Source organism: Oreochromis aureus, linkage group 7 (assembly GCF_013358895.1).
Source record: "Oreochromis aureus strain Israel breed Guangdong linkage group 7, ZZ_aureus, whole genome shotgun sequence".
In the NCBI taxonomy this organism is placed as follows: domain Eukaryota; kingdom Metazoa; phylum Chordata; class Actinopteri; order Cichliformes; family Cichlidae; genus Oreochromis; species Oreochromis aureus.
Window position 1 is genome coordinate 54,186,266 of NC_052948.1, and position 24,895 is coordinate 54,211,160.

General features: G+C 39.1%; 1 protein-coding gene across 2 annotated transcripts in view; it reads right to left on the reverse strand.

Annotated features, from left to right (window-relative positions):
* LOC116313180 (M-phase phosphoprotein 9) overlaps window positions 1–23,208 on the reverse strand; it is a 36,692-nt gene extending 13,484 nt beyond the window's left edge. For both annotated transcript variants that reach the window (XM_031730791.2, XM_031730790.2), the window contains exons 1-15: window positions 23,092–23,208; window positions 22,047–22,318; window positions 20,800–20,947; window positions 11,993–12,082; window positions 11,353–11,855; window positions 9,714–9,879; window positions 9,425–9,497; window positions 8,202–8,305; window positions 7,983–8,102; window positions 7,319–7,782; window positions 6,070–6,219; window positions 5,529–5,616; window positions 3,584–3,799; window positions 482–529; window positions 323–387 (exon numbers count right to left, since the gene is read on the reverse strand). In XM_031730791.2, the coding sequence (XP_031586651.1) occupies window positions 323–387; window positions 482–529; window positions 3,584–3,799; window positions 5,529–5,616; window positions 6,070–6,219; window positions 7,319–7,782; window positions 7,983–8,102; window positions 8,202–8,305; window positions 9,425–9,497; window positions 9,714–9,879; window positions 11,353–11,855; window positions 11,993–12,082; window positions 20,800–20,947; window positions 22,047–22,282 (2,471 nt within the window). In that variant the 5' untranslated portion in view covers window positions 22,283–22,318; window positions 23,092–23,208. The remainder of the gene's footprint in view (window positions 1–322; window positions 388–481; window positions 530–3,583; window positions 3,800–5,528; window positions 5,617–6,069; window positions 6,220–7,318; window positions 7,783–7,982; window positions 8,103–8,201; window positions 8,306–9,424; window positions 9,498–9,713; window positions 9,880–11,352; window positions 11,856–11,992; window positions 12,083–20,799; window positions 20,948–22,046; window positions 22,319–23,091) is intronic.
* Window positions 23,209–24,895: the final 1,687 nt, after the last annotated feature.

The following is a 24,895-nucleotide window of genomic DNA, read 5'->3' on the forward strand; positions in this document are numbered from 1 at the left end:
TATTTCAGTGTTTTATTTGTTCCTGAGTAAACCGGTTTGGCTGTGATTAAAGTTAAGCTTCATAACATGTTACTCACAGTTAAATTAAGAGGGACGGCAGTAAAACTCCGGACCTGTGACATCATCACGCACGCAGGTGTTCCAATTGTACATATCGCGAGTCCGTGCTCGCGTTCTCGGCGGGTACGTACTCCCGTGCGTTCTCGGCGAGTACGTACTCACCGAGAACGCGAGTACGTACTCGCGTACTTGAGAATTGAGAAACGGCCTTGACTTTTTAACCTTTAGATCCAGCTCACCTATCGTCACTCTCTTCACTCACCTCTTTAATTCAGATATCTTATCATTGGAATCAACAAGCTTATTCTCTGCTGACACCAGGTTGTTCTGTAAATAAATAAATGGGGAAACTCCATGAGGCCAAATAAATCAAATAATCACACAAAGGTTTTAATGTAAATTTCAGTGAGAGAATCATTACCTTCAATCCTTCATGGTCTTTTATCAGAGAATCATATTCTCCAAGCAGCTGAGGAAACAAAACCACAGACATTGTAACCTTGGAGGCCAGCATTACTGCAGTGCTGACAAAGAGTGATTTACTTTTTTGCTCTTAATACAAAATTCTGAAAATGTGTCAGTAGTACTGACAATACTTCACGAAAGAAAAATCAGGGCTCACAAAATCGCTAGCCCGACGTCCCAGGGCTAGCGAATTTTCCAGTCGGGCTACCAAAATCTATCTCAGCCCTGCCCGTCGGGCTATCATAGGAAGTAAAAATATATGTCAATGCTTTTGCATTCTTTCGGAAATGTAGCTGGGTAATTATGTCAGTGGCATCGGTGAGCCACTGTCAATGTGTGACATATTGAAATCGCGTTTGAATTTGCGCTTGTTTTTTGCTTTCACTTTGCGATCGCGCGAACTGTGTATAGAGAGCGGCAGTACTGATTGGTGAGTGACGATTAATTGCGCACCAATTCCTCTGACATCGTCTTATCACTCATTAGCTTACTATTCAAACCTGACAAGTGAAATCTCCCACAGCAAGCTTAAACATGTGAGAGGTTGATTGCGCAGAGAATCGCTGACCGTTATGTGAGTGCGTGTGTAAAAGCAGCAGGATATATATTTTAGTTCTGCTGAGCCAAATAAGACAAGCCAGGGTGAAGAAGTGACAGCCAAAGAAAAGCCTACCACAAAACGGAAAAGTTATGACAAATCAGACTATGAGGGAAAAAGAAAGTGCAGCTTTATGGTTTCATGGACAAAAGAATTTCTGTGGCTGGAATATGACAAGCTAAATAACCAGGGGTGCACATAAGTGGTCCGCAGGTGCGCATTCGCTGTCAAAATAAAAAACGCGCACCAGATAAGAAGTTGCAACGCGCGCCTCCAGATTTTCTGGAGGAGGACAGACATTTGTTTAGAACTCTTAAAGATGTCGAAGAAGCAAGCTCCTTTAAGCAATTACTTTACAAGAAGCGCGTATTCTCGGAAAAGTGGTTGCAGGAGGTGAGCTGGCTTCAAACAAATGATGAACGCACAGAGATGTGGAGCAGAATATGCCGTGAAAATCCCACTCTAGCGGACAAAAACAGTGCCTTTTATATGTACGCAAACGCACGTTGCAACTTATCTGGTGCGCGTCTTTTATTTTGACAGCAAATGCGCACCTGCGGACCACTTATGTGCACCCCTGTAAATAACATAATGTTCTGCCAGGTGTGTTGTTGGTTTTCCCTCGATTTCTGAGTCGACAAGCGCCTTTGTTAGTGGGACCAGTAATGTTAAGAAAGACCCCCATTAGAACCCATGAGAAATGCAAGAAATGTATTATTGCTCAGTCTGCAATATCTTTCCCAGAACAAACACCAATTGCAAAGAACATACTAAAAAATAAACCTGAAAAAGCTGTTTAGAACAGCGTACTATGTTGCAAAGAGTGAACTACCATTGGCAAAATTTTGCAGTCTTTGCAAACTTCAAAAAAATGGCCTAGATCTTGGTTCCACTTATCTCTTACCCGTGACTTCAGTGGAAATTTCAAATTCAGGACCTGACACAGACTGATTCATGTTCTACACAGTTCTTACAAGTTCATAGAAATTTCTGTTCAATGAGAACCAAGTATTTGAGTTGATGATTGTAATTTTTATACAATGTTGTAATTTGTGTTTCAACAATTTTTTGATTAATGTTTTGTTTCCGTTACAATATTATACTTTAATGTATAATATTGTAACGGAAACAAAACAGGAAACAAAACATCAATCAAAAAATTGCTCCCTTTTTTATTCGGGCTACTTAAATTTATTTTGGACTACCACAAGCTGAAGAGTCCCTGCCCGAAGGGCTACCAGAGATTTTGAAATTTTGCAAGCCCTGAAAATCAATATTAAAATCAATAAAAAATGAGCTGGATGTGGTGGCTAACACAGGGTTGTTCAATAGTTTGGTTTTTTTTAACTTAATTTTTAAATACTCTATACATACTATAGCACTGGCAAATGTCCTTTTTTATAAAATAATGTAAAAAAAAAAAAAAAAAAAAAAAAGAATCAAACAAACAAAACAAAAAACCCCCACAAATTTCTAACACTGCCTCTTTATTGTTTAAATACTAAATGAATAAATCTTTCTGAAATCTTAAGGAGTATGTAATTTGTTCCATTAGATAGATTATGCATAAGTTATCTAGCCACATAGTCTGTTGGTTGATCGGGAGTTTAGTTTTTAGTGCAAAAAGTGCACCTCTGTAAATAATAATGTGAGCTTGATTTATAACATGTTATAATTTGATAATGAATGCACAAAATACAATTACTTTTTGTTTTAGATCAGCATGGTGACATGGTTGTTAGTACTGTTGCTTCACAGCAGAAATATGAGGGTTCGAATCCCCAGCTAGCCAGGGCTTTTCTGTGTGGAGTTTGCATGTTCTACTGGTTTCCTCCCACAGCCCAGAGGCATGCACCTAGTGGGGTTAGGTTTATTGGTGATTCTAAATTGCCCAAAAGTGTGAATGTGAGTGTAAATAGTTCTCTAACTGTGTTGTGTGACAGACTTAATATTTTTTAATAGTACTTTCAGAATTATGTTTTTAAAAAAATCTACCGATACTTTGTCCAGTGTTTCAAAAGACCAGTCATGAAAGTGGCAGAAACTGTATTACACGAAAATTATATGTAGACTATAAAGTGAAAGACTTTTGCTTTTACTCCCCTGCTTTGGAGAACATCTGGCTGTAGCCAACATAAGGTTAAAAGGATCAATACTGAAGCAGATAGTAATCAGATGAACCTGACTGGTGCATCCTTGAAAGAAAACTCTTAACATAGAAAAAACTCTTACATACATCCTCAGCTGCAAACTAATTCCTCAACACCTAGAGCTAGCTGACTGCAGGTAAAGTAAACTATCACAAATTATCAAGTCCATTAACAACAGTGTACTTGCCTGATTAAAGGAAATACCTCAGTACTGATGCTAACAGCATCCAGAGGATGTTTATGAGAGTTTTATGTGACAGTTTTCTGACTGTTATCATGTCTTCATGTCATTCTGTTCTCTCACACTTACATCCTGCAGCATCTTGTACTCTCTCTCCCTCCTGGCCTCCTTCTCATCTGCTTCTCTGCAGGCTTTCTGCACCGCCTCCTCCAGCTGCCGTACACGGTTCTTCAAACGCGCCACCAGGGTGTCCTTTTCTTTGGCCGAATGTTTGCTTTCTTCCAGTCGCTGTTGCAAAGATTTTACAGTGGCACCTGCTACAGCATAGCGCTCTGGCCATTCTGCCTAATGACAAAAAAAGGACATCAAAATGAAGATATGGAATAAAGATTACTTTCATAGCCATTGACATATTTTTAGAAAACATCCTTGATGAAGTGACAAATTAAAAAGACATTCTAATTAAAACCCAATAAATATAAATGAACACATAAATATATATTTCGCATTCACAAAATTTTCAAAAAAATCTGACCTATGACTAGGGATGGGTATCGTTTAGGTTTTATCCGATGCCAGTACCAAACCGGTACTTTTGAAACGGTGCCGGTGCTTAAACGGTGCTCGAACCGGTGCTTAAAGAATGGAGAACACACAATTTGTCCTAAAACCTCTCATTTTTAGCTGTTTTTTTTTTTTTTTGTAAAAAGATAACAATGTTAGCCTTTTCTGCAGCTATAGGGCATATGTGGTATCACTCTTGGCTGGAAGCAGTGCTTAAACAATGGAAAAAACACAAACTTTGTCCAAAAACCTCGCATGTTTAGCTGTTTTCCACTTTTTCTTTGGTCATTTTAGCCTTTTTGGCCAGGGTGAAGGGAGTATCTGCCATCAAACAAGAAGACAGCCGCATGTAACTACGATGGTGTTTGCTAGTTCACCTAACATGCATTAATTTAATAACGTGGTTAGCGTACTACGTAAATTACACACAAACAACATTAACCTCCTAAGACCCGAACTCTTCCACGGCATGCATTTTTAATTTCTCTTTGATATTTGGTCACATTGGAGCCCGATGAATGTAAAAACAAAGAATTACCAGATTTTTTTTTTTTTACCTTATTTTTGTTTTTAAGAAAAATAAGAGCCAAATATGAGGATATTCATTTAAAATTTTGATAGAACAGTAGCAGTATAATGTCCTCGTATGTGGATATCAAGTGCCTGTAGAGCAAAATTGAGTATTTTGGTCTAAATAACCCAAAATGTGATGTCCACATATGTGGACGCCAGGTCTTAGGAGGTTAAGCTACTCGCGCAGAGAAGAACGGCTGCTGCTGCCATCATCATCCGTCATCATTTCTGCTACACTGGCAGGGCTAGGGGCCAGGACTCTCCTCTTCGGGTTTTTGGGGGATGCTAACTCCGGGTCCGATAACAGGCACCACACCCGTAGTAGATGTGCTCGGTGTGAGGTCTTGCAGCAAGCTATCAAATACGGTGCATTTCTCGGCTTAAAAAAACGCTATGCGTCGCCAGGTGTTTCATCAGATTTGAGGTGTTACCTCCTTTGCACAGTATCAGCTTAAAGCACTTCTTGCAGGCTGCTGAGTTTGCATCTTTTGCTGTGAAGTACAGCCAGACTTTTGACCGCTTCGCCTTGGGCATTTTCAATCTGTAGCTCTGCTCTAAAAGAACGTACGTACCTGGGCCCGCCTACTTCGCTTGCAAAGGTAAAATGATTGGCTAGAATCCAAAGTGTGTGACATCTCAGGAAAAAAAAGCACCGAAATAAAGCACCGAAATGTGCGCTGCTTTTCGGTCTGGTTACTACCGTTTATGTCAGAACTCTATACACAGATACCAGTACCCATCCCTACTTATGACCAAACTTGTTGAGACTTCTAGTAGTGCACCTATGGTATCAATTTGAAACTTCTATGTTGCTTGGTTAACAAGTTATTGCATTCACAACTTGGGTGTCCATGTCCCCTGCTGGGTGATGACAATACCACATCAGCTTTTTACGGCTAAGGGGTAAAAATGATATAAAATAAATAGCAAAGCATACCAGCTTTTTTTCCAGTGAGCTGTTTGTTGCCTCTAGTTCTTGAATACGGGTGGTGGCCTCAGCCAAAGCCTGTTCTAGATGCCTGCACCTGTAAATAAATAGCAATAAACAATGAAAACATAAAAATAATCTAAAAAGCAATACTACGGGATTTTATGCATCTTGTTATTTCAGAATATGAATTCAATATCATTCAAGTTTGATTTGACACCTTTTCCCCTTTAATTTCAGCATCTTAACCACAACTTTGCATCATTCTAAATGGAGTACCTATTTTAATGTCCCCTATTGTTAATGCACTGACAGATGTAGAAATGTGTTAAACTTCTGAACCCCTGGACATCAAAAACAACAGTTCACTTATTGGCTATTTCTAACCAAAAGTGACAGTTAACCCGCTGAGGAGGACTGTGACTTGGTTCTACATTTAACTGTATCATCCCTGCTTATTTTTCTTGTACATATAGAACAAATTTTTTACTCCAACTCAATATAATGAACAATAATATTTTAACTGAAAATATAGTCCATAAATGCAAACCTTTCTGTAAGGGCATGGTTGCTCTTCTCTAAATCCTGGGGCAGATCTCTGAGCTTGAGTTTGTCTTGCAGGATTTTGATCTCAGACTCATAATATGCTTTCAGGTCAGCCACATGCCGAGAATGCTTCTCTCTCAGGTTCTGCCTTAGTCTGAAAAACAGGAGAAGAAAAACAAAACGTTTTTTAAGAAGATTGGTCGTGTAATGTTACTTTATTCACAGCACTTGAAGTAGTTTTTGGTTCTCTGGGAGGTGACTGGGCATGGCAATGTGATCACGATGCAAAGTGAAGCGTATTAATCTGTTACCTTATTTATCCATTACTTCTGACTTTCTGATAATCTGACATACCTCTACTTTTACAAGTACAAGAAGATAATGGGAAAAAAAGAAGCAATAAATAGAAATGAGAGCGGCTTTTCTTTTGGGGCTGGCTAAAGCCTCTTGGACAATGCCAGAAACAATTATACTCACCTGTAAATAGAGGAATAAAAGGGGAACTATAACCAGCCTCAAGGGTAAAAAGTTTTAAATATGTGCTAACATAATCAATCTTATTATGGACCTGAAATAAGGGCATGGCGCTATTAATGAAGCTATGAAGCTATTAAACATGAGATTTCTGTTCACTGGCTCTGGGTCCTATGAAACACATGACCTGCCATGCCCTTATTTCAGGTCCTCTTAACAGAAAACATTGGCAGTATTTTGGATTTATTTGATGTCTTTAGAGATTCATATTGTTCAAATACTAATCATTTATACTTTATAAACAGACATTTTCAGTTCTTTAGCTTCAGGTCAACATTTACCATAAAGGGCCAAATCAAGCATTAGAGTAGATGTTCTTAGAAATTATTTTGGTTTTTTTAGAAATTATTTGACACATATAAAACTTTTTTTTAATTTTCATGCTAATTAATTCTGTTCAGTCAAGTCTCTAACGTTATGTCATGCCCAAAAAAAACAAAAAAACAAACCCAACTTTAAAATTTTAACCATACAGAGCATTTCTAGCTTTCCTGTGGTGTTGCTAACTTTCTGTAAGGAAACTGAAAAGATCTACCACTCAAAGACACATTGACAGTCAGTGGATTTTTTGAGAATAACATATCAAAACCAAGTGATAGAAAAGGCTCAAACAAGTTAAAGTTAATATCAGTGCATTTTTTTGGAAAGATATAGGGACTCAAAATGTGCTCAACCAAATGGTTGAGCAGAACATTATACATTATAACGTATGTACGTACAGAGAGAGGACAACAGGATCCTCTAGTGATGATGCTCTTTCCATGTGTGGACTGACTCCATGTCGCAGAGAAGCACCAGAGGCTGAACAAGGCTTCAGGGTGCTGGTGTGGGTGTGACTACCCTCCTCTTCGCTGGCAAAGGGGGCACTGGCTCTGCGCTGATGGCTGTCTGTTTGGGAGGGCTGAGCCTTATCTTGGGAGGTAGACAGGAATTCTTGGGTTGTATTTCCCCATGAGCTTTGCACTTTAGATGGGGCAGAAACACTGGAGGTATCAGAGATACAGTCTGTATCTCCAGGGTTGGGGCTGCAATCCACCATGCTGTCAGGGGTTATGGGGGTCCCGACTCTAGGGTAGAGGTGGGGCTGATTGGCGAATGATGGGCTGCTGAAATGAGAGGGTGAAGTGAAGCCAGAGGTGCGATCTGACTGCCGCATGTTAGCTGCTGGATCCAGTGTCAACATCTGAAGCACAAACATACAAATTGTAAGAAAATGTGAACTTGTGGATATGAAATTTATTACAAGATTAACACGTCACCAGTCACTTGTATTTTTAAAAATATTATATTTTTTAATAATTAATGTTTTATCGTGTCATTATCTATCTTCTGTAAATCACTTCTACAATCTTGGGATTGCAGAGTTTGAGTCATATGACATACCTGCGGTGACAACGGAAAAGAAGTAGCAGAGCCTTCCCAATCTGAACGCTTACAATCTGCTCTTTGCTTGTTCTGATAGATCTCTCTGAGAGACAGCTGAGGTTCCTGGCTTCCTGGAGTCTAAAGAAGACCAAATTAGGCATCAAACCTCAGCATTATAAGCAAACCATGTATTTTACATCAGTCTCAGAAGCCACAGTAAACCGTAACGTAACTCACCAGACTCATGGATGCCTCTTGCAGAAGTAGATAGGCACCACTGTCAAAGCTTTCAGGTAGTGGGTGATAGAGATCACACTCATTCAGACGCCAATAAGTGAGGCCTAAAACAGAAAAAGGCTTACTGTAATTGCTATATGCAATAATTTGGAAACATTGTTTGAAACTACAATTTTATCACATATTTCTGGCAGTGCTGGCCACCCTAAAATATATGTTTTTAATATAAACAAGAACTCTGATATTTAGTTAATTGCTCAATTGGTTGACACCACTGGCAATGTTTACAATAACAATTTGGCTGATAGCCAGTGCTGATACTATTCACTTTTTATTTGTTTCTGTACCAAAGATTGTTAATATCCCATTATCAATATGGATGGGATATAGCCAACATGGATCAATTCCAATACCAATATTCAGCTGACATATATGTTATAGCTTCCTTGTTATTAGCAAAGCTATTAAAACAGGGGTGCCCAATCCCAGTCCTCGAGAGCTACTGTCCTGCAGCTTTTAGATGCATCCCTACTCCAACACAGCTGAATCAAATAGTTGGATTACCAATTCGGCATGCCATCAAGTCTGGCAAAGGCCTGATAACGAGCCATTCATTTGATTCAGGTGTGCTGGAACAAGGACACATCTAAAAGCTGCAGGGCAGTAGCTCTCGAGGACTGGGATTGGGCACCCCTGTATTAAAAGTACCAAAATTACACCTAAAGAAAGAATGTAGTTGAAAAATATGTGTGTATGTCTATATGAAATATCTTATTCTTGTTCCACTGAGCCTTAGTGTAATCTACATATTATCATAAACACATAACTGCACCATAGTGTTGGAGTAACCCCCCAAAAAAAAAGAAAAAAAGAAAAAAAGAAAAAAAAAAACCCCAAAAAACCTTGGAGTGAACAGCTGTTTAAAAATGGTTGACTGGCTGAGAAAAATGCAACTCTATTGTAACTCTACTATATGTTTAACTGCAAGAAGCACAGAAATTAGCTCTCCAGGTATGTGTAGAGATGTATGTTTTCAATTTTTTCAACATGGAGACATATATCAAACACAAATATGACCAGGGGCTTCATCTTCTAAAAGAAAAAATGTAATATCCTGTATTTTTTATTTTTATTTCATGTTCTGTATTTGATTTATTTCAATATACTTTACAGTGGCCAAATCCAGTCACTGTGTGTCTGAATTCAAGTCACTGAATTCTTACCTGAGGCTTCGGATGCTAGGCTATCACTCCTCCTCAGTGGAAAAGAGCTGGAAGACGGCCCAGCTGGTTGATGCTGAAAACCAATAGAGATGAGTGGATTAAATTCAGCAGCAGGAAAGTAATCAAAACAGAAAAAATTACAGCAAAAAGAAAAAATACTACAAATAAACACTATGCACTGTTGCTGTTTTGGGTTTGTTTGTTTGTTTTGTTTTGTTTTATTTTATCTATGCAAAATCTTGGACAATTAATCCTGGAGAAGAGGCTGTCACCACTTCCTGGGTTATACCTGGTCCTGGGACTCTGTGCTCTCCACAGTGTTTTGACTGTGGGATTCTCTGGGGCTGCGAGGCTGCTCCTGGTACTCTGGTATTTGGGATGACGCTTGTCCTGCTTTGCTCTTCTTGGGCCTCAGTTTCTGCCTCTGGGCCCAGGAGGTCAACTGTTGACTGGTGCTGTCAACAGAATTGCTTAGGGTAAGTAAAAATATAATTTCTCAGACAAATGCTGCCTAAACCTCAACAGGATTCTTGTAGGGTATCTAACGGGTTGAATGAGTATTGTTACAACAAGCATACTGGTGCCAATCCAGTCACTTCAGTGCCTTTTTATTCTGTATTTATTATTTATTTATTATTACAGCAAAGGGTCAGCAGTTTGGAGGCATTCCAAAGATTTCTTTGTTTGTTTGTAACAATTTGTGATTAAAACACTGGTTGCATATGCTGACACAACTGAAAAGCTCTGACAACAGCATTTTCTCTCTTTCTCTCACTACATTATGTTCAGTTTAACGCTTGTTGAGAATGAGTCACCTGTGTGCCCTCTGCTCCACTCAGTGTGTGAGGTGGTGAACACACAAGTGAGACAGGGAAAGGAAACACTAGCACAACGATATATTCCAATAAAGCTTAGTAAAGACTCGCACTCGCAAACATGTCCAAAATAATTGGACATGTTTGCCTATACTGCCAATACTTAAGAAAACCACTATTCTAGAGCCATTTACCAAGTGCATTTATATTGTAGTACTGTGTTAGTACTTTCCAGATTAAGTTACTAATTCCTAATAGTATTACTAAAGTAGTTAGTGTGATAGGGGCGATGATCTACATATGATGATCTAGATATTTGGCAGGATATGCTCAATTTTTGAGACATATTTCCTGTTTTCTTGTTTGAATTTGGGCTTCCTATCATCTCCCATCCAGAGACTCTCATGTGACTATGTCATGTTGGGTGGCCATTTAGTTTCAAAATTTTTTTTAGAAAACATCTACAGGCAATTAAATTTGATGTTAAATGTATTTATAAACCCAGTTTCAAACACAGAACACTTAACACTGATGGCTTCATCAGTGTCTTTCTTTTAGGTCATGTTTACATTCATGTTCCTCACTGTAGGGTATAAACTGACTGCGTGACAGATCTGAAGTGAAGTACACAGTCACTAGCTGCTTGATCCTAATCAATGGTGTCTATATGTTGGGCACCATTTATTTTAAGTAATTAATGAAGCTACTATTGTTGTGTCACATTCATAAATCTGCTCAGTTCTCTTGCTTAATGATTGATGCTGCAGGTGTGTTGGAAACTCAGAGGCAACACTTCTACAGGCAGCTGCAGGCAACAAATAACTTTGGCTCCCGACTAAATCTCATTAATCTGGCCTGTCACAGACTCTGTCTTTATCACATTGAAGACTTTTCCATTATTTTAAACACTCAACATATAAAATAAACTGTTGGCCAGCTGATTGACCGTGTCTGTAATGTTTATGGACTTTGTCTGGACTCAGACTTTGTCTATAGCCATTTTCAGATGCTCTTGGGTTAACAGATAGAAGTTTATGTCTGAAAAAGCTGAGAAAACACCACAGTACATCCTTACAAACTCCGTTTAGCATGGATGTGTTTGACCTTACATACCCGGAGATTTTCTGCTGATAAACTAGTGGTTCATTCACTCCGAGCATCCTCTCATTGGAGAAATCTTGCTGGCAACCAAGCATACTTGTCTCTGTTTCTTTCTGGAAGTTAATGGACCAGTGATGCTTTTCGCTTCTTTGACCAACAACCTCATCTTCCCCTGGTGAACCTGCAGGTTCCAGACTTGACTCCCAAGTAGAAAGAGTCCCATATCCACTGCTGAGCACTGTGGTTGCACGCTCATCCCGCTGGTTTGTGGCCTCAGACCTAGGGAGTGGAGGCGATGGGGAGCTAAAAGGGGTATGGACGGGAGCTGCCAGACTGTCATTGTCACTGGACACAGTTTTGGGAACAGTACATTCACTAGAGACAGGGGGGAAAATATAGTCCTTCATGTTTGTGGTACTTTTGCTCACAGGAGTTGGGGAGAACTCCCCATGTGGCTGGACACTAGCCTGTCGGTTTTGGAGCTGAACCAGGGCCTTAATTTCATCCTGAATCAACTGAAAAAGAGGAATTATTTTACTGTAAGAAATTGCTTTCAATATACTTATTAAGATAGTTCCCTTGTAATCCACCATCTCTTTTTTGAGGTGGTCCAATTTCATAAAACAGGACATGATGTTAAATGCAGGCTTACCTGTATTTGGCACTGGTATTGTTCTTGCTGAGCAAGTATTTGCTCTTGGTATTGCTTCTCAACCAGCTGAAACAGATGCAGCCATCGGCCCTGTTGCAGAAAAACAAACACCGTTACTTAGCATAATTATTCAAAGTAAGACATTCCCCTTAATAAATCAACTGGGGGTGGAGCCAGGGTCATTTTAATCAGTGTCCATATATGCTGACATTCCCTGTTTTGTCTTTATAATGCAGAGGCAATCACTCCTGGCAACTTTCCTAAACGTATGTCTGAACTACCATACCATCTAAAGGCCAAAAGAGTGATGCTTACCTATTGACATTTACAAAAATACAATTAACAGAGGCCTGAACTACAAAGAAAGCTTTAATCGGTAAGGAAAGTTCAATCCTGTATTTTTTTATGTTTAAGATGGTAGTTCACTTACGAGGGGAAAGTCACCGCTGTAATTTATCCTGCACATTTCATCAGGCTTTGGAGCAGGTTACGTTAAAGAACAATTTTTTCAAAACTACCTTTGGCTGACCGATCAATTCTCTAAGGAAATAGCAGATAAAACATAGATAACAGCTAAAATATAAGTTAAGAAATCTGTTTTGTCTTTCCCTAACATGTATCAAAAACAGATGCAGCTTCTTAGCGCAGGAAACCGGAACATTCCTTGCATCATTTATTCCACTCAACTGCAACCAATTCAAAAGCCACTTCAAGAATCTACAGGTCCTTACAGAATCCTGAAAACCTAATGGTTTGAATTAATTTTCTTTATTTGATCCCAAGAAAATTAACTGCTACCATGGTTACAACTTAAAGAATGAGGCTAAAACGACATCCGAGCAACATTGCCATTAAATAATAATTTAAAAAAAAAACTGTAATTATAGTAAAGCAAGGGGCAGTGACAGTAAGTAACAACATTAAGTCATTAGCTTTTGGTTAACTTACTTTTCAGGCTTCGGCTTTAGCGGCAGTGTTGTTTTTCGAAATTATATTTAGAAGTTGCTCAACTTGCCTTAAATTCTAGCTGAGTCAGGAACACTATACTAAAAAAAAATGTTATTTCCATAGGCAGTAAATTATATTTGTAGGTATGACCAGGGCCTCCCCTATCACGCTTTGTGTATACATGGAAAGCCATAAAGACGTAGTCACAGACCAGAGCAGGTATCAGTTTCAACAAATGTGGCACTGAGTGAGTCAGAAACAGCATCAAAACAGAAGGATGGTAAATGAGCTTACATGTGCAATAACTGTAGACAGGCTAAAGCAATATACCCCACACAACATTTGCCAACTGGGCTGCCAGCTTAGCCCAGTGAGATGACTAGGCAACCATACGCTGGGCCGGCCTGGGTTCAAGTCTGACCCGTGGCCCTTTGCTGCATGTCTTCCCCTCTTTCCCTTTCTCTCTCCCTCCGCTTTCCTGTCAGTCTTCACTGTACCTAAGTAATAAACCCAGAAAAAGGCCAAAACAACAAAAACATCTAACAGGATTTGAATAAGGGCATCAGCTGACACTGGCACTGAGATCAGATAACCTTCTAGGATTGCAGCTGAGCTAGACTTAGTGGTTCTGAAAAATGTATACCTGCCGATCTATTGTACTTCTTATATTATACAAATAAAAGGAGAATCAAGCTTATAGCTACTTTTGGAAAACCTGGGCTGACTTATCAAACTGATAAACACCTTTGTATAATGATTTAGTGTGACTGCTGATGTGTTAAGCTAGGTAAGGAAAAGATCCTGGATATGCTGAACTTGCTTTATAGTATAAACCACTGATTATGCACTTCACCAGGCAAGCAGACAATATGTTTACATGGACTGTTTTAACTTGGTTACTGTAAATCCACAACATATGCAACAGGATGCGTTTTTTTTTTTTTTTTTTTGGGGGTTGGGTTTTGACCTTCCCCGTACAGAACACCTGTTGTGAACCCCTGACTGTTCACAGTCATCTGTTTAAGGCTGGGGTGGGCAACTTCAGGCCTCGAGGGCCAGTGTCCTGCAGGTTTTAGATCTCACCCTGGGTCAACACACCTGAATCAAATGGCTAGTTCATTACCAGGCCTCTGGAGAACTTCAAGACATGTGGAGTTCGAAAATGTGACGTCATTTCTGGGATAAAACCGCAAAGGATTGTAGGTACAAGTGGCTAGCGCGCGGGCTATTATAAGACAACAGTCACACAGAGATAAACAGAGACACAAAGAATGGCAAGAAGCTGTTGTATTACTAACTGCCATAGCCGGTCGCATGATAGCCACGGGAAGCCGACGGGTAAAAAGATCGTTTTTTATCAGATTCCTTCGTGGAAGAAAAATTGTTCAAGTCATGTTTCCGAAGTCACGAAGAGGCGACAGATCCCCTGGATTGTGGGGTAAGTCCCAAGACACACCGTGCTACAAGAAATCCCTTTCACTGGAAAGAACAGTGACTGTCGCTGCCCCCTCTCTCTTCCAGTACTCCGGAGCGAAGAGACAGACAGGACGGCCGGGGTCGCTGCCGGGTTTTCTTTGCCCCGCTCCAATTTTAGTGGATTTTAATGCTGTGGCTGACGCCACTGGACTTTTAGTGTTGTTTTTATGTTTTCACTGTGTGTTCCCCTTGGCCAGGGGTGTTTTTAACAGTTTTAAATCTTTTTTGTGAAATAAATTATATTTTAGTAATCGAGTTTTGTATTGTTCTATTGCCTTGGCTACTCCACTGCTCTGTCCATTTTTTGAAGGGTTGCCCTTCACTTAGAATAAACCTGGTGTCCACCTACATATCTGGCTACTCGGAACATCTCAAGGTCCTGTACCCATCCATCAGTAAACTGGAACTGGGCTTGTTGCAGGGACCTGAAGTTACTAAACACTTCATGAGTGTATGGACTCACCCTTAGGACCATATAATTATAAATATGAGTGTGATGAAAGTTGGGCAGCAAGCTAACGTCTTTAGTCCACTCTGTATGCTCGTATGAGTCTAACCCTTTCACTCCTTTGATTTTTTCCTCGTACCTTTTTTTGCCTTTTCGTCAATTCTGTCTTTATACAGACCTACTGTGTTCGCCTTCGTTTTGTACATAACTATATAAAATGCAAGTAGGGATTAAAACTGCAGAATGAATGGTTACCGGTCCTGGAAATGCTAGCACTTGATGCAGTGTTTTGATTTTGCTGCCACTCGTACCTACAATGCAACGCGCGCAAGTCACGTGGTCTGTCGATCTCTGTTGGGGAGGCAATTTAGCCATTTGAATCCCCTGTGCTGGATTGATTGATTGATTGATATACCTTTATTAATCCCACAAAGGGAAATTTCATGTTAAGGCTGCCGACCTATTGCACGCAATGGCGGCGCCATCTTACCCATCCGACCATACATACATTACACAAACATCACATGGGGAAGACAGGTCAGAGGGTATAACATGGAAAAGCACAACATGAGGAAAGATAAGGAGAAAAAAATAACTCCCCCCAGACTGAGCTCCAACAGGGAGATCAGTTTGAGAACAGAAAAAAAAAAAACACCTCTGCACATAGCACATGAAAAAACTCTTAATACACCAAAGAACACATGACAAGCAACAAGGGTGGGTAAAGGGTGAGAGACATCCAATGTAGACAGTACATCCGGGCCTGCAGCCTATGCGCTGGTCTCCATGACCCACCGTCAGCATCGGAAGGGAATAAGCGTCGAAGGCATTTGGAGGGGGAATGAGTGTATATCTGCATGTGTATATGTCTGTGTGCATGTGTGTGTGTACGTCCAGAGTTCAGCTGAGACACTGTCCTTCGCCCTGCCAGGCTAAGTAAACAGTCTTCCAGCCAACCATCAAGGACACATCTAAAACCTACAGGACACCGGCCCTCGAGGCCTGGAGTTGCCCACCCTGGTTTAAGGGAAAGTGTCTCTGAGTTCATAGTTTCTACACAAACACCTGCAACCATCTGACATCACACCCAGTAAGGTTGGGTGATATGTAAAATTTTTCCAACCGACATTCCTCAGTCTAATAACCGACGACAGCCGATATGTCCGCGCAGGTGACTTTTTGATGGGCGGAGCAATGTAATCATGCACAGACTGATTTCTGTGTTTAGAATTTATAGTTTTGTTTAGAGGGAATATTTTACTTTCTTTTCTTGTTTGTTTCAGTTTTAATATAGCTACTTTTTGTATTATTCACTTATTTATTTGAGATGTGCCAAATCACACAAAAGACTTAACATTACATCTAAGGCTACGTTCACACTGCAGGTCTTAATGCTCAATTCCGATTTTTTGATCAAATCCGATTTTTTTGTCTGCTTGTTCACACTACAAATAAAATGCGACAGCAAACGCGCTCTAGTGTGAACGCTCAAAGCGGCCCGCATGCGCAAAATATGTCACACACAACGCGCTCTGTTTAGACCCAGAGCAAACAATATTGTTTGACTGATGGTCCTTAATATAAAGACTATGGACTTTACGTTTCCCAATTTTTGCTTCAAGTTATTTTGTTATTTACATAATAATGTAAATAACCTAATAATCATCCTTATTGCTGTTTTAGAGGAGCGGTGCTTCAAAGGATAGTTGCAGATTTCTGTCAGAATCTGCAGATTATACAGTACAAATAAAATGTTCACGTTGTCCTCCCAACAGTTTCACTGACATCTACGCTGGATGGCCAGAAAGCGTTCGCGATGTCTTCTCGGGCGCTTCTCCGGCGCTGATAATTGGCGTCTGTCTTGTGTCAGTGACGTAAAAGACGGATTTAATGCGACATGACCGTTCAAACAGCAGTCACTTTCTAAAACATCGGATATGTATCGGATTCAGTACCACATACGAAAGTAACCCAGATCGGATTTGAAAATATCAGATTTGTGCTGTTCACACTGTCATACCATGATCGGATATGGGTCGCATAGGGTCAAAAAAATCAGATTTAATGCGCTTTCGCCTGCAGTGTGAACGTAGCCTTTGTTTTGGTTTTGGTTTTTTAATGTTAGCTGGAAGAGACATTTTTATTTTTAAGTTACTTTTTGTTTAATTTTGTATTTGTTGTTTGGTCGAGTGTGTAAGACAGATAAACACTGGAACGGCCTGTAAACACGGCCTGTTATAGTGGAAAAAAGAAGCCAGTTTCTCTTTGTTTCCCTCCCCACCATTGTGGATTTTTTATGTAAATAAAATGCTTTTGTTTATTTCTGAACATAGGCTGCTGCTTATCTTTCTTTTTGTAAATGAATCGCTGCATTTAGGCGCACTGTGGGTGCATTTGCACACAGGTGGAAGAGGGTGCCGTTAAAACAGCGCTATTATTTTTTCTGTTGACTGATTCTCTTAACTTCAACCAACATTATTAGCAAACGTACTCATGGGCAAATAAATAAATAGCTCTTGTAAAAACAATCGGTGAAAGCCTATCGTCGATAGTCGATAAATTCGTCCAATCGCCCAACCTTAAAACCCAGTTTAGGAGTCAACAGTTGTTCAGTATACAACGTACACAATTAGATATGGGCACTGAAACCACAGTCCATCAGTTATTTCTGAGATTTTATTAATTAATTAATTTTAGATTTCTCCATGAAAGAAAATGTATAAGTTAACTTTTTCAAGTTTTACTTTTTTATTTAAAACAAAGAAAACCCATATCAAACATAAATTCCCTCTCTTAAATATGTCTTGTCAGACAGATGCTTCCATGTGCCACTAAGGTCCTCATGACATGAAAATGAACCTCTGCCTATGTGAATCAAACATGTGTGAACATGTATGAAGAAACAGCATGACCATAACCACATGTGTGATCTATATACTTGCTATTATACTGCATGGTCAAGAAATCAATTTCCTGGACATCCACCATATCAGTATGGCCGCGCCTTTGTGTCTGGGTACGCCTCTGTGTCTGGCCGCGTCTCACCACCTGCTGCCCTTGGTGTTTGTCTTGTCTCTGTTTATGTCAATTTGAATAAATAATGTCAAGCTGCCATAGTGTATGACTGCCCAACTCTCTTCTTTCAGGGACACTTACACATTTGAATTTAGTCAGAAATGCCCTTTCCGCTAACTACCCCTCAGTATACCTAGAGGGCCCTGAGCTAACCCCTGTGGCTGCCATCAGAGGAAAGGTGCAAGAAGTGTTCAGTTGAGAATGCACGTCTCTAACTGATATCGGCTTATTTGATTCATTAAAGAAGACAAATCTGACCAGCCTTGTCAACTTGTCTACCACTGTATTCTTGCGCCCAGGTAAACCCTACTCCAACCTATCCCTAGGGGCTTAGCCACTGACTTCTGGATTTCCTTCCACTTTGTGAAGCAGACCTCCTGAATCCTCGAGAAATTTCTCCACTCATCAAACTCTGCCCAGCTGATTGTAACTTGATGGTCAATTTGCTCTTGATAGCTTCCATGTGCCATTTCAGAAGGGCTTTATCAATCAATTCTGTGATTTTCTTTCAAGAACAATAACAAATAACAAATAAAACAAACAAATAAAAATTTGATCAAGTTTTAATTCTTGGTGATTTTAATGTCCATGTTTGCTGTCCTGATAAACCTATGGTAAATTTTTTTAATGCACCTCCTTCATTCTTTTAATTTCACTTGGCTCACTACTGCACCCACTCATAAACCGGACCATATATTAGACCTAGATTTGTCTTTTGGTATTTCAATTTGTAATCTGGATATAACAGATGCTTTTTCATTAGAATTCTATATTATCCTTTTTGATATGCTGCTCCTTCTTTCCCCTGCCACACAGCATCTACCTTTTCACCAATCACATTATATTAATTCCTCCACTGCTAACTATTTTGGTGAGTCCTTCAAAGCTGCAACAGATGCTTGGTCCGTAGCAGCTTCCCTGCTCTATCTCAGCACTGAAGATTTTACTAACTTATTCAAAAGCAACTGCTCCTCAATTATGGATACTGCTGCTCTGAATAAATTGAGAGTATAAAGCCTGGCCTTAAACAGTCGTCCTGATGATTGCTCAGTGAATGTTTTCTCTCATCAACTCTTAAAATGTGAATAATTTCTACAATTCCTTACTAGTAAAGTTGAGACTAATAGCATTCCCTCCCCTTTCACAGTTTAACTAACTCTCTCAAATAGCCTGTTTTAAACCCATTACACTACCCACTCTTACAAAGACAGAGATTTCTCATTGAAATCTACAACTTGCTCTCTAGTTACTGTGCCTTCCACTCTTCTGAAAGATGTATTTGATCCAAGCACCCTCTCCATTATCAACACTTCTAAATCTACTGGTACTGTTCCATCTCTCTTGAAGCAGGTAATCCAGCACTTGCTGAGAAAGTACAATTTAGACTCCAAATTACCTAATAATTACCAACCTCTACAATCAACCACTACCAAAATTCTTCAGCAACTTATTCCTTGCATACAGAAAAACAACATCTTTAAAAAGCATAAAATGAAAACAATTCTTCTACATCAGCTGCACCTTATTGTAGGGTATCTCAGGATTCCATTTTAGGCCTTATTCTGGTCTCCCAGTTTTGCTTACTCTGGGACAAATCATGAGTAAACACAATCTCTATTCACTCTCATACTGACACTATTCAGTTGCACCTCTGCCTTAACCCCAATGAGAAGTCCACTTTCTGATTAAGTTTGACAAGCAAATTACCTCAATGGTTAAAAACGTCTTCGTTTTGTTTTTTTAATCTCTGTTCCATATCAAAAATTAAGCCTTTTCTTTATGTGAAAGATCTGGAGATTGTTATTCATGCCCTCATTTCTTCCCACTCAACTACTGCAATTCACTTTACAATTGTCTCAGTCCTCTCTGTCCCATCTTCAGTTTATCGAAAATGCTGTTGCTAGGATCCTCACAGGGACTCAAAAAAGACATCATATTATACCTGTTTTAGCTTCTTGATTTCCTGAAAAATTTAGAATTGATTTCACTGATTTCAAGATCCTTCTCTTTGTCAATAGAGCCCTTCATGGTTTGACCCCTTCTTACATCACCAACCTCCTACAAACCTGCTCCCTTTCCAGGTCCCACTCCCATGAATCGCAGAATACTGACCCAAATGCAGAACACCAGAACAGCCAAGGGTTAAACTCAAAACACATTTTTAATAGGGTTGTTTAAGCAGTCGAAAGAATATAATATCCACAAAGGCAAAATGAATCCAGAGCAGCATGAAACACATGAGGGCGGGTTAACTTACACCGAGACAAACAATGCTCTTTATAAATAAATTTGAATTGAGTAGAGTTGAGAACACAAAAAAAAATAGTTCCATGTACACTAGAGGACTGCGATACTATGTGTATTTATGAAGGTGCCAGAGAACCCAGTGGTGCACAACAATTATGATACAAACTTCCATTAGAGAGGAAGAAGACATAGAAAGAATTTAATTTTCCTGTGACCTACCCATACAGTAATTAAAGATTGAGAACAGAGTGTGTTATACCCAGGTGTACAAACTGAAAGCCTTCAAGCTTGATGAACTGTGCCATAAAGTGCTTTCACATTGTAGAGCATCACAGTTGTCTGTTCTCTGCAAATCACGTCCTGTGTCTGAAAAGATCAGCTGTGGAGTGGTGCTGTGTGGGTGTTGGGGTCTGTAAATGTGTATGTGTGCATCTATCTTACTGTCAGGTGTGATTTGATCAAAAAATACATGTGACAAGTCTGAACTGAGGCTACCAGCAGCCAAATACAGCGCACAAGAACAAACTGCTACAGCAGCAAACACTAACTACACTTCATCATCAGCCTTTCTACAAGACCTATTGTCTTCCAGTCTCAATGGGTATTTTCCTACCTCGCAGTCCTTCCAGATCTCAGGGTCTGTCTCTCCACTGCTCTGGATCTCCTGCACCAGGGCCCTAAGGGTCTCCAGGGAGCTTGGATTGATGAATGGGAGGGTCTTCCCTTGTTCAAAGGCTTCATCTGTGCTCAGACATAGGCTCCTGTAAAACAAATTGGATATTGTTAAAATATTGTATCAAGTATTAAAATATTAGATATTAGATTAGAATATATTAGATATGTTTCTCCAGCCAGTATTATTTTATACTGTCTGGCAATATTATTATTATTATTATTATTATTATTATTATTATTATTATTATTATTATAGCTGAGCAGTATTTTAGAGACTAAATAAAATTATAAAAGTCAAAAAAGATCTCTACTTCTTAGGGCAGACTGACATATTGTCTAGCCATCTGCAGCAGATATTGGCCTATCACAGAATTTTCAGTGTCTGATATTTTGTTCAACATGCGCCAATATTAAAAATATTTCTATGCAACACAAGGCAGAAGAATATCCATCTGTATATTTAAAAACAGTGTTTATCTTGAAGAATAGCTCTGACACATTTGTCTGCAGTACATGCAGCAGAGTAACGTCAAAGCTGAGCAGCAGGTAGTGTCAAGCACTGGAAGTTATCTTTAGCCTTTGAAATGTTTTGGTGGAAATTAACACAATAGCCCTATACTTCCTCTTCCAGTTTAACACTCTATATGTGAAACTATAAATAAATACCACCCAATATGTATATTGTATGTACAGTATCTACTTGAACTCAATCTGTTCAGAGGTTTTCCAAACACAACACAAAAAGGTCCACTGAACACAAGAGAGTAATATCAGCACCTATTCAATTTTCCATTCCATTTAAATCTGAGAAATAATTATGTATGCGGTCAATTGTAGTTCTTAGAAAGAAAAAAAACTGTCATAGGAGTTTTAAAAGACCATAAATCAAAATTGACACAGAAAATTGCAGTCAATGCATCTTCATATTCAACACTCCTACATATGTTCAAATTTCCACAAGCATTTAAAGAGAGCTGTCACAATAATGGAGAAAATCTTCTGCATAAATAGGTAGTAAATGTAAATCAATTTTCTTTCAAGCATTTAAATAAAATAAAAAAAACTACAACAACACACCTGCATTAGAAAAAAAAAATCAAAATATTTAATATTTTAAAAGAGGCAAGTGTCTCTTTTTTTATGCAGACACTTACTCATACAGTAAGGAACTTAGAGTTACGGTACCTGATCTTGTTGCATGCTGGTGTGATGTCCATGGGCCTGCACTCCACAGTGCCTCCTGTTGTTTGGGAGGTTGTGTGTCTCCCCTCAGAGACAGCCAGTCCTGAGGCTGATGTCCCCTCAGAAGACACCAGCGAGTTTTCGCTCTCCTTGCCCACATCCCCATCAGCACTGACATGGCAATGGCTCAAAGCCCCTGAGCTGGACACATCCTCTGAGATACTGTCATCTGTGGACATTTTTATGGGCCCATGCAGAGGGAGTCACTCTGACAGCTAGGGACCAAGGGAGAAAAGTTAAGAGTGCTGTTAATCACACTTCTTGTATTTCCAGCTTCAACAACAGGAAGTGCTGCTGAACTGTGAACACGACAATGCATTAATACATTAATGCATAATACATGTAAAAGCCAAGAAAAGACACCCAATCAACTCTTAGTTTTGATCTTAGATCTACTATCAACATTCAGTAACTGACATAAATATAAGCAACATAAATAAGACATAAACAAAAGCCGTGCACAATATGCAGATTTTCAAGATAATATGTAATTGTTTTTGCTTTAGCCTGTGACAGAAGATCTTCTGTCAGTCTGTCTGTCATGACCTGTGTTTGCTCGTCCAACATGGGCAGCTTTGATTGGACACCTAATTAACTTAGCCAACAACAAGATAATCAACAGAGACAGAGCTCCACAAGCAGTGGGCTGGTTCATTTAATAAGAGGGTACATTAGCTGTTTTAGCTATGGTGTCGGCCAGCGCAACGGATGCTGCAGACGGTTGAAGTTGCCTATAAACTCCGCGGGAGCCTGGGTCAGTCAGGCTAAGTTACCAAGCTAGCACAGTAACTACCTCTGACTAGCAGTTCAAAATGGTTAGCTAGCTAGCTCAGTTTGGCTAAGTTGGGTTATGACAGGTTTGTAACCACAGCGTAGGCACACAGGAGAGCGCGGGTGAAACGATAGCGCACGCGGGTATATAATAAATGATGTAAAACAGAAAACTGTGTCGCGCTGATTGGCTACATGTAATAAACATTTAACCTACCCGTTAACTTGTATCATTATTTCATCCATATTTCTCTGTGAGTAGTCTAGCTGGCTAGCTGGTTGCTGGTTGGCTACTGCACTGCAGTGGTCGTTGGCTGCTGTAGCGTTCACAGCCCACATTGCTATTGGTCAAAATATTATCTGAAATACAGAGCTGTGATTGGTCGTTACTTTCACTCAGTGTTTCTATTGGTTATGTGGGGAACAGAGGCGTACGCATCTGTTGGGACCGTAGATAAACCAAAAGCATGAGGATTGTAAATTATCAATAACGGGAAAAAGACACGTTTATTTGACTTAAAGTGTGGCTTTTAAGCCAGATAACTAAAGTCATGAAGAGTTTCTGATTTTTTACGCCTTATTGTGTTTTAAAGTCAGTTTGCTCGATTCTTGAACTAGTGTGTGATGGGTTTTATATTAGACATTTCTCATTTATGGTGTTTTGTTAGTATTGTTTCAAGGGTACTAGCAACTTATATAGCAGCCAAACAAAACATTTTACACAGGAGAGTGGCTCCTTTTTCATGTACTTTTGAATGTAAAACAGTGACTACAGTATATACAGCTGCATATAATATAATTTGGTTTCAACACAGTCAGACCTGTACACCAAACCATATTGTGTGTTTGTGGAACAACCAGAGTAAAAAAGTTTCAAAAAGTATATGAATCCATTCATCACATTCTCATTTTTGAAATGTATTTGAAATTTTGTACTTATTTGTTTGGTTGCATTTTGATTATTCAAACATGTGGAGGAACCCCATGTCCACTGTCACAACAAGTCAGATGTTCTATTTTGATTTCAGATCTTGCATCTCCCATTTGGCTTGGCATTAATTTGCAGGTTTCTTAAGTATGGGTATTTCACAATATCAGTGAATGTAACCACTTTTGGTGTAACATATTTTCACACAAGAATCCATTTTATATATTAGAGGCCTTAGAGAATATGAAAAATACTGCTTAAAGATAAAGCTGGGATATGTTAGCGGGGGGATTTATTGTCATACAGAAGTAACTCATCAGGTCTCAGAAGCACTTTGTCATCAAAATATTTGTCAATTAATGCTCCGTGAATAGCAGATTAATTGTTAATAACTGTTAAATGTTTGAGAGAAATATTTTCTCCCTTTTGGCATGGATAAGTCTACAAAATTCCAAAATAGATAAAAAACATTTTTAGACAAAATCAGAACTATTTAAAAGAGGTGCACTGCCATAAATTATATGGCAATGAACTATATTTATTTTATGAGTCATCCATTTGAAAAAAAAAAGTAGGATCCATAGTAGTCTGGACTATAGACTGTATATAAAAGATGGATGTTAAAGCCAATAACACAAAATGGCCTTAAACTTGCATTCTTTTTCATTGACAATCAGGGGTCGACCCCTGTGTGTAAAAAGAAATATTATTAAATACAACATGAAATTCATTTTGTTATTCCCTATTAAAATCTAAAAGGATGATACTTTGGTGCAGGCATACGACCTACCATGTGATTGACAGGTCACCACCACATGAGCACTCGGTGCAGTTGACTTTCAGATTCAGCCTACTTTCATTATATTTAGCTTTTAATAGTATTACAATGTGTTATATCATGACGATTATGTCAATCATCATGGCAAACTAACCAACTGTTGATATATTTCAACCTGGACCAATATGGTTTACTGATCCATCATCCATTCATCCAAAGAGATGTGTCATTATAGGTAGATGCTGATTTATTAGTAGGTCAAATTTAATTAATTGATAGATCATCACTGGCCTCTATAATTTAGCTATAACTAGT